The 14,876-nt window shown below is 36.2% G+C and overlaps 1 protein-coding gene across 7 annotated transcripts in view; it reads right to left on the reverse strand.

The window, feature by feature from the left end:
* USP37 (ubiquitin specific peptidase 37) overlaps positions 1-14,876 on the reverse strand; it is a 96,571-nt gene that overhangs the window by 43,981 nt on the left and 37,714 nt on the right. For all 7 annotated transcript variants that reach the window (XM_023642339.2, XM_023642336.2, XM_070269258.1 and 4 more), the window contains 3 exons: positions 1,922-2,053; positions 1,642-1,765; positions 947-1,137 (listed from right to left, as the gene is read on the reverse strand). In XM_023642339.2, coding sequence (XP_023498107.2) covers positions 947-1,137; positions 1,642-1,765; positions 1,922-2,053 — 447 coding nt within the window. The remainder of the gene's footprint in view (positions 1-946; positions 1,138-1,641; positions 1,766-1,921; positions 2,054-14,876) is intronic.

Below are 14,876 nucleotides of genomic sequence, written 5' to 3' on the forward strand. Positions count from 1 at the left end.
GAATAAATGGAAGAGAAGCAGAGTTTAAAGCTTTCTTGAGCAGAAGAAAACCCCAAATCTTCACATGAAAAAGCCCCATCATGTTAAAGGCAAAATTAACAAAAAGTGTCAATACCTAGATGTAAACTAGTGAAACTGTGAATTTCAAAAATAAAACATACCACAGATTTTCAGGAAGAAAAAGATTACCCACAAAATCAAGTTTCTCCCAAGTGTCACAGAGTAACAGGATATAATGGGACAGTATCTATAATATGTTGAAGGGGAAAGGCTGTTTGTGACTCAGTAATTCTGTCATGTGTGAAAGCCACAGAAATAATTCCCACTTATACAGGCGCTCTGAAGAATTCCACTCTCTCTGAAAAAATGTAATCAGAGATGTACTATCGATAACTAGAAGATTAATCAAAATAGAAGCTTTTGATGTGAAGTGCGTGATACAGAAGTCCTAATAATAAGCAGGGAAATTACTTAAATGTAGAAAATGTCTGAATAATTAATGTAAACATGGTTAAGGAGCTTTGTAAAAATTAAAAATAAATCAAATTTTGATCTATTTTGAAAAAAACCTGTTTTTAATAAAAACAATTTCGTTCAACAAAATAACAGGAGGGAGACTTTTCAGGGAAAAAGAAAAGAACAATGAGTATTCCCAAAGAACTCAATATTCCACACAATGATTAAACACACACACACACACAACAGTAGAACAAAATTAACTGTTGAGTCAGCATTAAAGCATATGACAAAATATTTAAGTTCTCCTTGCTTCTCACCCCACCAAGCATTTTTATAGACGATAAAGACATAGAAAAAAGATGTCTGTGTTTATGTTTCTCCCTGAGATAGGAAGGAAAATGAGATAAGAATCAAAATCTTCCAAAACAGTTTTAATCACTTGCCAAAAAGAATTAAAAGGGAAAAGACTTTCTTAAAGACTACTTACGCTTTACAGATGATGGAGTGCTGAACCTCAAACTCCAAATTAGTAATGACAGGGCAAGTGTATACTCTAGTGGCTGAAACATCTGGCAAATTTTCTTCTCCAGGAACAGGTTCAGCCTTCCAAGTTTTATTTAATTTTTCCATATCCTCTTTCAGCTGGTCTAAGCACTGACTTAAAAATTCATGAGCATCCTAAAAAGGCATAATATCCTTAATCAGATCAAAATAAACACTTCTTGTCACAGTAATAGCTTATTAACATTGTGATTTATACAACTAAAGCAATTGGAAGTCAACAACACGTGAAAAGGGTCAGATTTACTCCAATGATTCTGGGATATATACTTTGCGAATAAAAACAAATGATAGATTTTATATTCTTAATTATCAGTTGCATTAGCATAAATGAATAAAAGAATCAGTCCTTACTTTGTTTTAAAAAAAAGTTAATTTTTCTAAAATACCCTTTGTAGCTAAAACAGCCCAAGTTCCTACACTGGCAAACCACATCTATATTACTAAAATATGATAAAACACACAGAAGAGCCATATTGAACCTTACCAGAAGTGCTCAAGTTTTTCAACCTGTGATGAACACACATACACAAATCGCATTTTGAAATAAAAATCAGTAACACACCAAAACCATTTCAATTTCTCCTATCTCTAAAGTGTTTAAAAACAATTAGTACTCACATTCTGCATATAACCAGAGAATCGTTCTGCTGTAGCTGAAATGGCATTTTTAACCTTCTTGAGTAAATCTTTTTTGGTCTCTGAATTACAGATATCTTTTTTAACAAGCAAGTGTGCAAAGCGTCTGGTAAAACAAAAGGGACAATTTAGCATGTTTTACAAAACACTGCATGGCATACTTTAAAGACTGCTAACAATGGCACATAAAATTTTAAGTGTCTAAAATGCCATTCTATAATTAATAAAGTGGAAGTTTACTCAATAAGTCCATAACAATTACCTGATAAGCGCATTGAGTGGAATTTTCTTCCATGGAATACCTTGCTTAAGCAAGTCATTTGCAAATGATTGGAGTGAAAATAGAGACTGTAAAATAGCATTCATATAGCAGGTATTTCCCAAATTGGAGAAGCTGTAAATGAAAGAAAGAGTACTTTTGAAGACAACAGTAGGTCCTGCAGTTTGTTCACCAGAGGAGAGGTTCTCCACTATAGCATGCACCAGAATCACCTGGAGGGCTCCTTAAAATATATATTGCTGGGCCCCAACTCCAGAGTTTCTGATTCAGTGGTCTGGACAGAGAAGCAGAAAAAAATGTGCATTTCTAACAGGATCCCAGTTGACCCTGATGCTGCTGGTCTGGGGACCACACTTTGAGAACCACTGCATTATAACATAACAACTTAGTTTAATCTCAAGGAAAATTACACATTCCAAAGGAATGCTAAGAAGGACTGGGGACTTATCCGAAGAGCTATTTGTTCTTATTTATAATTTTAATTTTTTCATTGAGCTATAATTTACTCATTTCTCTTAAGTACATGCCCAGAGGTAGAAATGCTGGGTCATAGAATATATAGATATAGATATAGATATAGATATGTTTAGCTTTAATGGGCATTGCCAAACATTTTTCCAAAGTATATATTTTTAAAAAATTTTTATTTGAAAATATTATCAAACTTTCAGAAAAGTTGCACAAGAATAATATTCCTCACCCAGATTCACCAATTGCTAACCTTTTGCACTATGTGCTTTATCATTTAATACCTCTCTTTCTCTATTTTTCCTGAACCATTTGAGATAAGCTGCATAGAGTATATCCCTTTAGCTCTAAATACTTCAGGGTGTATTTCATAAGAACAAGAACACTCTCTTATAACCAGAGTAGAGTTACCAGCAGTATAAAATTTAATGATAATACTATTATCTAATATGTTTTCTTTAATCCAATTTTGTTAATTGACCCAATAATGTTCTTTATAGTGTTTTTCCTCCTTAAATACAAGATTCAGTTCAGGATAATATAATCCATTTGGTTTTCATATCTCTTTAGTTTTCTTTAATCTGGAATTGTTCAGCTTTCTCTTTTATGACATTGACCATGTCTGAAGAAGAGACTCCCTCCACCACAGGTTTTTAATGGAATGTTCCTCATGTCGTGTTTGCTAATTCCTCATGATGAGATTCAGCCCACGCTGGAAGAGCACATGGTGATCCTGTGTCCTTTCAAGGGCATACAGAGGCACATGAGATTCCTGTGCTGCTCAGTGGTGATGTCAATTTTGAACACTCCTCAGAACTTCCATTTCAGACTATGAGAAAGTATCAGCATCTGGAATTACCCTACCATCATAAACAATGAAAAAAACTGGACAAAATACTGGACAACAGGCAGCACAGGATTGTGATCCCTAAGAGAAGGGAAACAAACAGCATGAGACCCACTATCATGCAAGGTTTCAGCTTGAAGGCAATTTGTGAACTGCAGTCCAGGGAGGAATACCCAAACAGAGCCCAGAAATCTTGCTGAGGTGAGTTGAAAGAAACTGGAGTTTGAGAGGCTGAGGTTGCTAAGATTTCTGGGACAAAGTACCCAAGGGGAGGGAGTTACACAAAGGAAGAGCTCCAGAAATCTGCATAGGAGTCTGCTTGAGTATTTGAATACCAACCTGTGCATGCTTAAGGTGAAACTGCCTGACACCAGGCAAGAACTTCAAGGAAAAGAATGATTACTGGGGAGCTATTAGCCGAACAACTGCCAGAGCTCATGTAGGACCTAAAATTGTTTGAGTTCCCACCATTCAGAGTGGAGAAATCTAGATGAATTCATGGGGCGTTAGTGGAGACGCCAGAGTGGCCATGCTTTAGGAAAGGAACTAAATTATCCTGAGAATAAAGGCCACTCTAGATTTGATCCCAAAAAGCTTAAACACAAGTCTCAAAACAAACTCAAAACTGCAGACAAGGATATTAAAAGTTATTATAAACATCCTTCACATGATCAAGGATGTGAAGGAAAACATAAACATAATGAAGAAAGAAATAGAAGATATTAAAAAGTCTCAAATTAAACTTCTAGAGATGAAAAACATAATATTTGAAAGGAAAATTTTAAAGAGATTAATAGATTAAACACAAGAAAATATCAGTGAAGTTGAAGACACAGCAACATAAAATATAAAAAATGAAGTATCTATACTATATTTTATATAATATAAAATAGGAGTAATCATCATTTTTTCCTATAATCCTTTTATTTTGGTAATCTACTCACTTGTTTCTGATTTTCACTATTTGAGTCTTTTTTTTCTTTGTCAGTTTAGCTAAAAATTTGTTAATTTTGTTGATCTTTTTTTAAAGAATCAACTTTCGGTTTTGTTTATTTTCTCTTTTATTTTTCTATTCTCTATTTTGTTTACCTCTGCTCTCATTTTTATTGTTCTCTTCCTTCTGCTAGCTTTGGGTTTAGTTTGCTCTTCTTTTTCTAGCTACTTGAAGTGAAAAGTTAGGTTATTAATTTGAGGACTTTTTTAAAAATCATGGTGAAATACATGTAACATAAAATTTACCAAATAACCATTTTTAAGTGTACAGCTAAAAGGCATTAAGTACATTCACATTTTTGTGCAACTGTCACCACTATCCATCTTCAGAATTTTTCCATCTTTCCAAACTGACACTCTGTACCCATTGAACAATAATTCCCCATTCCTCTGTCCCAGGCAACCAGCAGTCTGACTCTATGAATCTGACTATTCCAGGTAACTCATACAAGTGGAATCAAACAGTATTTGTCCTTTGGTGACTGGTTGATTTCACTTAGCATGATGTCTTCAAGATTCATCCACATTGTAGCATGGTCAGAATTTCCTTCCTATTTAAGGCTGAATAGTATCCTATTGTATGCATATATAACACATTTTGTTTATCCACTCATCCATTGATGGGCACTTGGGCTGCTCCCACCTTCTGACTATTGTGAATAATGCTCCTATAAACATGGGTGTACAAATACCTGTTCAAGTCACTGCTCTCAATTCTTCTGGATATATACCCAGCAGCAGACTAGCTGGATTATATGGCAATTCTACTCTCAATTCTTTGAGGAACCGCCATACTGTTTTTCCATAGCAGCTGTATCATTTTACATGCCCCCCAGCAATGTCCAAGGGTTCTAATTTCTCCACATTTTCATCAACACTTCTTTTTGAAGGTAGGTGTTCATGCTATAAATTTCCCTGTGAGAACTGCTTTTGTTGCATCCTATTAGTTTTGGCATGCTGTTTGAGCCTTCATTTGTCTCTAAGTATTTTTTAATTTCCCTTGTGATTTCTTCTTTGACTCACTGGTTGCTTAAGACTGTTCTTTAAGTTCCACATATTTTGAGTTTTTCATGTTACTGATTTCTAGCTTCATTCTATTGTGGTTGCAGAAGATACTTTATATGATTTCAATCTTTTAAAATTTATTGAGATACATTTTGTGGCCTACTATATGGTCCCTACTGGAGAACATTTCATGTGCATTTGAGAAGAATGTGTATTCTGCTCTTTTTGGGTGGAACATTCTATAGATCAGTTAGGTCTAGGAGGTTTCTAGTGTTGGTCAAGTCCTGTATTTCCTTATTGATTTTTCTGTCCATATGTTCCATCCATTATTGAAAGTGAAGTACTGACATCTCCAACTATTATTTTACAACTGTATTTCTCCCTCCAGCTAATTTAAAAATTTTGTCTATTAAGTCCAGTGTCTATGCTTCCTTAGGAGCAGTTTCTGTGAATTTCTTCTACCAATGGGCCAGACTTTGTTTCTCTGCATGTTAAGTTTTACATCAAAAGCTGGACATTTTTAATATTATAATATGGTAACTATGGAAATCAGACTCTTCTCCCTCCTCAAGATTTGTTTTAGTTGCTTGCTGTAGCTGTTTGTTTTGTTTGTTTCCTAAACTCTTTTTGTAAAGTCTTTATTCTTTGTCATGTGTGGTCTCTGAAGCTGCTGTTCCTTTTTCTCTCATTTAGCTTATGTTTTGACAGATTTCCTAGAACACCAGGAGAGAAAAGGAAGAAGAAAGAAGGAGGAGGAAAGTAGTAGTAGCAGTACAAGGACAAGAAAAACTTCCCCCAGTCTTCACAGATTGGCTCCATGCCGGGGTAGTCCTTGAGTGCTTACCTAGACCATTTATAACTCTGCCTTAGTCTTCCCTTCCTGCCTCCACTGAGCCTACTGATCCACTAGAAGGGAAAGCTGGAGGTCTCAGCCGTGGCATGCATGAGCCTGGGCATGCACATGTTTTTCAAAATTCTCCAGTACACACTTAAATTTTTCAATGTCCTAATTTCCTATCATTTTTAAATTGCCTTTTTCCTGATTCTGTGTTTGCTTGATTGCTGTAAACTTTTGTTTCCCAGAGTTTCTGACAAAGTCCACTCTGAGAGTTTTGCTTGACTTTTCAACATTTCTATGAAGGGATGGGCCTTTGGAGCTCTGCTATTTTACTCATGTCATCTCCCTGCTTCAATTCTTAAAGTTTTTTGTATATTAGAGATTATCAGCACTTTATTTATGATGTATATTGCCAATATTTGCTCCCAGTTTGTCTTTATGTTTCTGGCCATGAAAAATCTAATTTTTATGAAGGGAAATTTATCAACCTATTCTTTTACAGAACCTTGATTTTGAGTCAGAATTACACAGCCTGTCCTCACATGAAGGTTACAGAGAAATTCACTCCCAATTTTTTCTACTATTTGCAAAGTTTCATTTTTTACAGTTACGACTAATAACGATTAATTTGGAATTTATTCTTGTGAACAGGTGAATCTAATTACGGCTTTTTCAAAATGGCTATACAGTCCTCCCAAACCTACTTATTAAAAAATCCTTCTTTGGGGCCTGCCCGGAGGTGCAGCAGTTAACTTTGCACACTCCACTTTGGCAGCCTAGGATTCGCCAGTTCAAGCCCTGGGCTGGGACCTACGCACTGCTTATCAAGCTATGCTGTGGCAGGTGGCCCACATATAAAAAAACAAAGGAAGATGGGCACAGCTTGGGGCTAGTCTTCCTTGGGAAAAAAAAGTCCTTCTTTGTCCCTGCAATCTGGACTTTCTACTCTACTCCACTGATCTATCTATTCAAGCATCAGCACCAAGTTATTTTAATTATACTGACTTTATAACATCTTAAAATATATGATAGGGCTATTCTCTCCTCATAGCTATCTTTCTAGTATTTTCCTAGCTATTCTTCTGTGTATATTTTTCCACATGAACATATCAATTAGTCTACCTTCATGAAATGCTTGCTGGTATTTTATTGAGATCACATTATTTAAGGAAGAACTGTTATCTTGATCACGCTAAGACGTCCTAACCAAGAACAATGTATGTTTTCCACGTATCTAAGTTTACTTTGTATCTTTCTGGAGTGTTTTATAGTTTTCTTCATTCAGTTTTAAACAAATCTTGTTAAGTTTATTGCTATGTATTTTATCTTTTTTATTGCTACTGCAAATGGGTTTTTCCCCCCAATTATACCTTCCAACTGGTTATTTGTATTAACACACAAAGTTGTTCTGATTGTTAATTTTCAACCTTGCTATCTGGCTAAATGCTTTAATTGCTTGAGTTAGTTTCATCATTGATTCACTAGGGTTTCCAGGTTCTTCATTTCCAATTTTTATGCCTCTACTTTCTTTTTCTTGTCGAAGTGCACTGATTAATACCTCCAATACAAGGTTAAATAGAAGTAAAGATAGCAGGCATCCTTGACTTTTCCATGACCTTAAGCAGAATGCTGGTTTTAGGATTGAGGTATGTACATATTTTTGAGAGGAAGACTGTCCCTGAGCTAACATCCATGGCAATCTTCCTCTACTTTATATGTGGGATGCCGTCACAGCATGGCTTGATGAGCAGTGCATAGGTCCGTGCCCAGGATCCAAACCCACAACCCTGGGCTGCCAAAGCAGAGAACATGAACCTAACCACTACACCACCAGGCTGGCCCTGAGGTAATATACTTAACCAAGTTAAGGAAATATCTGGGGCTGGCCCAGTGGTGCAGTGGTTAATTTTGCATGTTTCACTTTGGTGGTCCAGGGTTCGTGGGCACAGACCTATTCACTGCTCATCAAGCCATGCTGTGGCGGGATCCCACATACAAAATAGAGGAAAACTAACACAGATGTTAGCTAGCGTGAATCTTCCTCAAGCAAAAAGAGGAAGACTGGCCACAGATGTTAGTTCTGGGCCAATCTTCCATAGCAAAAAAAGAAAAAAAAAAAGAAAAAGAAAAGGAAGTATCCACTGAGTCTTACATTCTCAAGCATTTTTTTCAGAAAAGGGCATTCAGTTTTGTCAAATGGTTTTTCACTATCAATGAAGAAAATTATACAATTTTTCTTCTTAGATTTATTAATACAATGAATTATATTCATAGATTTCCTAATATTGAACTATCCTTGCAATCCTGGTATACATGCATGTGGTCATAGTGTATCTTCTTAATGCAGTACTGATGTGTTCACTAATATTTGACTTAGGATTTCTTGTATCAATATTCATAAATGATACTGGCTTGTAACTTTTTTTGGTGCTACTTGAATGGATTTATACTTGCTTCATTAAAACTAAGTACTAGAAAGCAAAAATAAACAAGTGGGACTACTCTAAAGAGCTTCTGCACAGCCAAGGAAACCATCATCAAAACGAAAAGGCAACCTACTGAATGGGAAAAGATAATAATATATATCTGACAAGAGGTTAAATTCAAAATACATAAAGAACTCATATACAACTCAAGAGCAAAAAACCCACAGCAATCTGATTAAAAAATGGGCAGAGGATCTGAATAGATATTTTTCCAAAGAAGACATACAGATGGACAACAGGTACATGAAAAAAATCACTAATCATCAGGGAAATGCAAATCAAAACCACAACGAGGTATCACCTCACATCTGTTAGAATGGCTATTATCAAAGAGATAAGAAAAAGCAAGTGTTGGCAAGGATATAAAGAAAAGAGAACTCTTGAGCACTGATGGTGAGACTATAAAATTGGTGCAGTCACTAAGGAAAACAAAAATAAACAAGGTTCCTCAAAAAATTAAAAATAGAAGGAGTGACATCAGCATCATGGTGAAGAGAGCTCTTTCCTTAGACTTTCCCCCCTAAGATACAAGTAAAAGGACATTCATATACCAACAGAGGACATTCACACAACACGAAAGTCGTCTGAGAGACCCACGCAGCCATATGTCTGAAGGTGGAGGTGCTGGACCCCTCAGAGGAAGTGGAAGGAGGTAAGGGGATCTCCCCTCCCTCCCCCAAGGGCAGTGACCCAGGTTGCGGAACCATGTGCAGCTCTGAGAGGGGAGGGAGGAGGGACAGTGCCCCACAGGGACACCTTTGCTCTCCAGGTTTCCCCACAGACTGTGGGAAAGCCCCATGCAGAGGTGGCTATGCTATTGCAGGGGGTGTCTTCATCAAGTCAGCAACCCAGGAGAGTAGATAGTGACGGTAGAGTGAAAAATGCCCCTGGCATCACACAGGCTAAAGAAAGAGCCCCTTCCCCTGCCTGGTGCTCCACCTCAGCTGGTTGGCCAGAGTGCGTTAGACTATACCTTAGAAAAGCAGCAGCTGTGAGCAAGTGAGCTGCAGATTGTGGCAGGCTCAGAATACACAGCTCTTGACCCCCACCCAGTGACAGCAGGTGGAAGCTGAAACCACATATTATCACTATGTGGTGGCATAAACCCATGCCATCAAACACTATGAAGAAATATACCAGTATTCCAGAGGAGAAGGAAAATGACAAGTACCCAGAAATCAATCCTGAAAGAAAAGAAATTTATAATCTAAATGACAGAGAACTCAAAACAGCTATCATAAAAAAACTCAACGAGTTACAAGAAAATACAGGTAGACAGTTCAATGAAATCAGGAACAAACTTAATGAACAGAGGAAATTCTTCACAAGAGATTGAAACTGTAAAGAAAAACCAATGAGAACTGTTGGAGATGAAAAAGACAATGATGAGACAGAGAAAAATCTGGACTCCCTGAATAACAGCCAATATTATGGAGAAGAGAATTAACAGCCTGGAGGGCAGAAATATAGAAATCTTTCAGATGCAGAAGGAGGGAGAACTAAGACTAAAAAGAAATGAAGAAATTCTCTGAGTCAATTATGAAATACAACATAAGGATTATAGGTATTTCATAGGGAGAAGAGAAGGAGAATGGAGCAAAAAGCTTGTTCAAAGAAATAATAGAAGAGAACTTCCCAAACGTGGGAAAGGAGCTGGAAATACAAGTGAAATAAGCCAAGAGAACTCCTAATTATATCAATGTAAAAAGACCTCCAAGGCACATAGTAGTAAAGCTGGTAAAAGTCAATGACAAAGAAAAAATATTAAGGGCAATAAGGCAGAAGAAAATAACTTACAAAGCAAGCTCTATCAGGCTTTTAGCAGATTTCTCAGCAGAAACCTCACAGGTTAGGAGAGAGCAGAACAATATATTCAAAATTCTGAAAGACAAAAACTTTCAGAGAAGAATACTCTATCCAGAAAACATATCCTTCAGATATGATGGAGAAATAAACACTTTCCCAGATAAACAAAAGCTAAGGGAGTTCATCACACAAGACACTCCCTACAAGATATATTCAAGGCCCTCCTATCTGAAAAAAAAAAGAAGGGGTTTACAAAGCCTTGAGCAAGCAGATAAATAGGTAGACAAAATCAGAAAATTGCACCTCTCTATCAGAAAACGATAGCACACATTTAATTATAACATTAAAGATAAAGGGAAGGAAAACATAAAAAATAAATATAATCTCACCATTTTAACCACAAACTCACAATATAAGATGGAAAAAGTTGTGACAATAACTTAGAAAGGGAAGAGGAAAGGGATGGAATCGGCTTAGTCTACGGAAATAAGAGGTTATCAGAAAATGGATTATCTCACCTATGAGATTTTTTATACAAACCTCATGGTAACCACTAAATAAATAATCAGAACAGTGACAAAAATGATAAATAAAGAGAAAACTAAGGAAACTATCACAGAGAACTACCAAACTGAATTGGTAGTCTGAAATATGTGGGACAAGAAACAATGGAAATGCAGAAGAACTGGAAAACGAGTGATAAAATGGCAGCATTCAGCCCTCATATATCAGTAATCATTCTAAATGTAAATGGATTGAATTCTCCAGTCAAAAGACACCAAGTTTTGGGATGGATTCAAAACCAAGACCCAACAATTTGCTGCCTCCAGGAAACACATCTCAGCTCTAAAGACAAACACAGGCTCAGGGTGAAAGGATGGAAGATGATATTCCAAACTAACGGCAAACAAAAGAAAGCAGGTGGTAGCTATACCACTACTGGGTATTTATCCAAAGAACATGAAATCAACAGTTCAAAGAGACTTATACACCCCATGTTCATTGCAGCATTATTCACCATAGCCAAGATGTGGAAGCAACCCAAGTGCCCATCGACTGACAACTGGATAAAGATGTTGTATATACATATATATAAATAATGGAATACTACACAGCCATAAAAAAGGACAAAATCATCCCATTCACAAAACATGGATGGACCTTGAGGGTATTATGCTAAGCGAAATAAGCCAGACAGAGAAAGAAAACACCATGTGATTTCACTATGTGGAAGATAAACAAACACATGGACAGAGAATGGTTTAGTGGTTACCAGAGGGGAAGTGGGTTGGGGAATGGGCACAAGGGGTGAAGGGGCACATATTTATGGTGACTGACAAAATATAATGTACAACTGAAATTTTACTATGTTATAAACTATTATGACCTCAATAAAATAAATAAGAAAATAAGTGAACAGTTAGATACACTCATGCCATGAAATATTATGCAGCCAAAAAATGATGCCAATCTACATTTACAGTATGGTTGCTATTCATAAAAGATTATAAAATGAGAAAAAAAATAAAAATACAAATATGATCCAGCAATTCCACTTCTAGGTATTTATCTGAAGAAAATGAAAACAGTAAGTTCAAAAAGATATATGCACCCCCATGTTCTCTGCGGCATTATTTTTAACAGCCAAGATCTGGAAACAACCTAAGTGTACAACAATGGATGAGTGGATAAAGAAAATGTGACATATAGACACACACATGCACACACACACACACACACACACAATGGAATATTACTCAGGCATGAAGAAGGAAATCTTGCCATTTATAACAAGGATAGACCTTGAGGGCATTACGCTAAGTGAAATAAGCCAGACAGAGTAAGACAGATACCATATCATCTCACTTATATGTAGAACCTAAAACATACCCCAGAAAAACAAACCAAAACAACCCACAAAAAACCACAGACTCACAGATACAGAGAACAAACTAGTGGTTGCCAGAGGCACGGACTGGAGGTTGAGCAAAATGGGTGAACGGGGTCAAAAGGTACAAATTTCCAGTTATGAAACAAGTCAGTCATAGCGATGTAACTTACAGCATGGTAACTACAGTTAATAATACTGTATTGCATATTTGAAAGTTGTTAACAGAGTGAATCTTAAAAGTTCTCATCACAAGAGAAAAAAGCCTTGTAACTATGTATGGTGACAGATGTTAAGTAGACTTATTGTGGCGATCATTCTGCAATATATATAAATATTGAATCATTATGTTGACTAATGTAATGTTATGTGTCAATTATACCTCAGTGAAAAAACATTTTTTCAATTAAAAAGAAAGTATTAGACGTTTTCCTTCATTTTCTATGCTCTAAAACAATTTGCATGGCATTGGGATTCTCTGGTCTCTAAAGATTTAATAGAATTCCCCTGCAAAATCACTTGGACCCAGTGCATTTTCCGTGTGGGAGCTCCTTGATAGATATCTTTTTTCTTCTATGGAAACTGGTCTAATTTTTTTTTTTACCTCTACTGGGACCAATTTCAGTGAAGTATACTTTCCAAAATAATTATGTCCATTTCGTCTAAGTTTTCTAATTCTTTTTGATTAGAGACGTATACAATATTCTCAAATAACGTAAAAAATTTCCTCTATATTGATAATTATTTCTCCCTGGTCATCTTATTCTGTATATTCGTGTTTCTTTCCTTTTTATCTTGACTAAAAGGGTAGTGATTTATCTATTTTGTTAATTTTTTCAAATACTTATACTTTGATTTGTTAATATGATCTGTTTTTCAGTTCTCTACCTCATGCAACTATAACTTCTCTTTATTATTTTCTTGCTTTTGCTTTTTTTTGGTTTACTTTGTTCTATTTTTCTTTTTTTGGTTTTGAGTTTGGAATTCATTTATTTTTATTCTTTCATTTCTACTGATATAGGTGCTTAGAATTATGAATTTTCCTCTGATCACTGCTTTACATGTATCCCTTAAATACTGACATGTAGTGTTTTCATTACCATTCATCTTCAGAATATCTGTAATTTGAGTTTGACTCAGGGTTATTTAATAGGGTTTTTAGAATTTCTAGTTGGAAGGTACCTTTCTGATATTTAGTTTTTTGTTTTTTTTTATTAAGGTTATAAAAGTTAACATCCTTGTGAAATTATAGTTGTACATTATTATTAGTCATGTTGTAGGTACACCACTTCACCCCTAGTGCCCTCCCCCCACCCCCCTTTCCCCTGGCAACCACGGATCAGTTCTCTTTGTCCATATGTTAACTACCACCTATGAGTGGAGTCATACAGAGTTCGTCTTTCTCTGTGTGGCTTATTTCACTCAACATAATACTCTCAAGGTCTATCCATGTTGTTGTGAATGGGACAACTTTGTCCTTTTTTATGGCTGAGTAGTATTCCATTGTATATATATACCACAACTTCTTTATCCAATCATCAGTTGCTAGGCACTTAGGTTGGTTCCATGATTTGGCTATTGTGAATAATGCTGCAATGAAGATAGGGGTGCATGGAGCTTCTGAAATTGCTGATTTCAGGTTCTTAGGATATATACCCAGTAGTGGGATGGCTGGGTCATAAGGTATTTCTATTCTTAACTTTTTGAGGAATCTCCATACTGTTTTCCATAGTGGCTGCACCAGTTTGCATTCCCACCAACAGAGTATGAGGGTTCCCTTTTCTCCACAGCCTCTCCAACATTTGTCACTCTTGGTTTTGGATATTTTTGCCATTCTAACAGGTGTAAGGTGATATCTTAGTGTAGTTTTGATTTGCATTTCCCTGATGATTAGTGATGATGAGCACCTTTTCATGTGTCTATTGGCCATCCGTATATCTTCTTTGGAGAAATGTCTGTTCGTGTCCCCTGCCCATTTTGTAATTGGGTTATTTGATTTTTTATTGTTGAGTTGTGTGAGTTCTTTGTACATTATGGAGATCAATCCTTTGTTGGATAAATAACTTGCAAATATTTTTTCCCAGTTAGTGGGTTGTTTTTTTGTTTCAATCCTGTTTTCCCTTGCCTTGAAGAAGCTCTTTAGCCTGATGAAGTCCCATTTGCTTATTCTTTCTATTGTTTCCCTCATGTGAGGGTTTATGGTGTCCGAAAAGATTCTTTTGAAGCTGATGTCAAAGAGTGTGCTGCCGATATTCTCTTCTAGAAGACTTATTGTTTCAGGCCTAATCTTTAGGTCTTTGATCCATTTTGAGTTTATTTTAGTAAATGGTGAAAAAGAATGGTTGATTTTAATTCTGTTACATGTGGCTGTCCAGTTTACCCAGCACCATTCGTTGAAGAGACTTTCTTTCCTCCATTGTATGCCCTCAGCTCCTTTGTCAAAGATTAGCTGTTCATAGATGTGTGGTTTTATTTCTGGGCTTTCAATTCTGTTCCATTGATATGTGCATCTGTTTTTGTACCAGTACCATGCTGTTTTAATTACTGGGGCTTTGTAGTATGTTTTGAAGTCAGGGATTGTGATGCCTCCAGCTTTGTTCTTCTTT

The sequence above is a fragment of the Equus caballus genome, chromosome 6, assembly GCF_041296265.1.
Source record: "Equus caballus isolate H_3958 breed thoroughbred chromosome 6, TB-T2T, whole genome shotgun sequence".
NCBI lineage: Eukaryota > Metazoa > Chordata > Mammalia > Perissodactyla > Equidae > Equus > Equus caballus.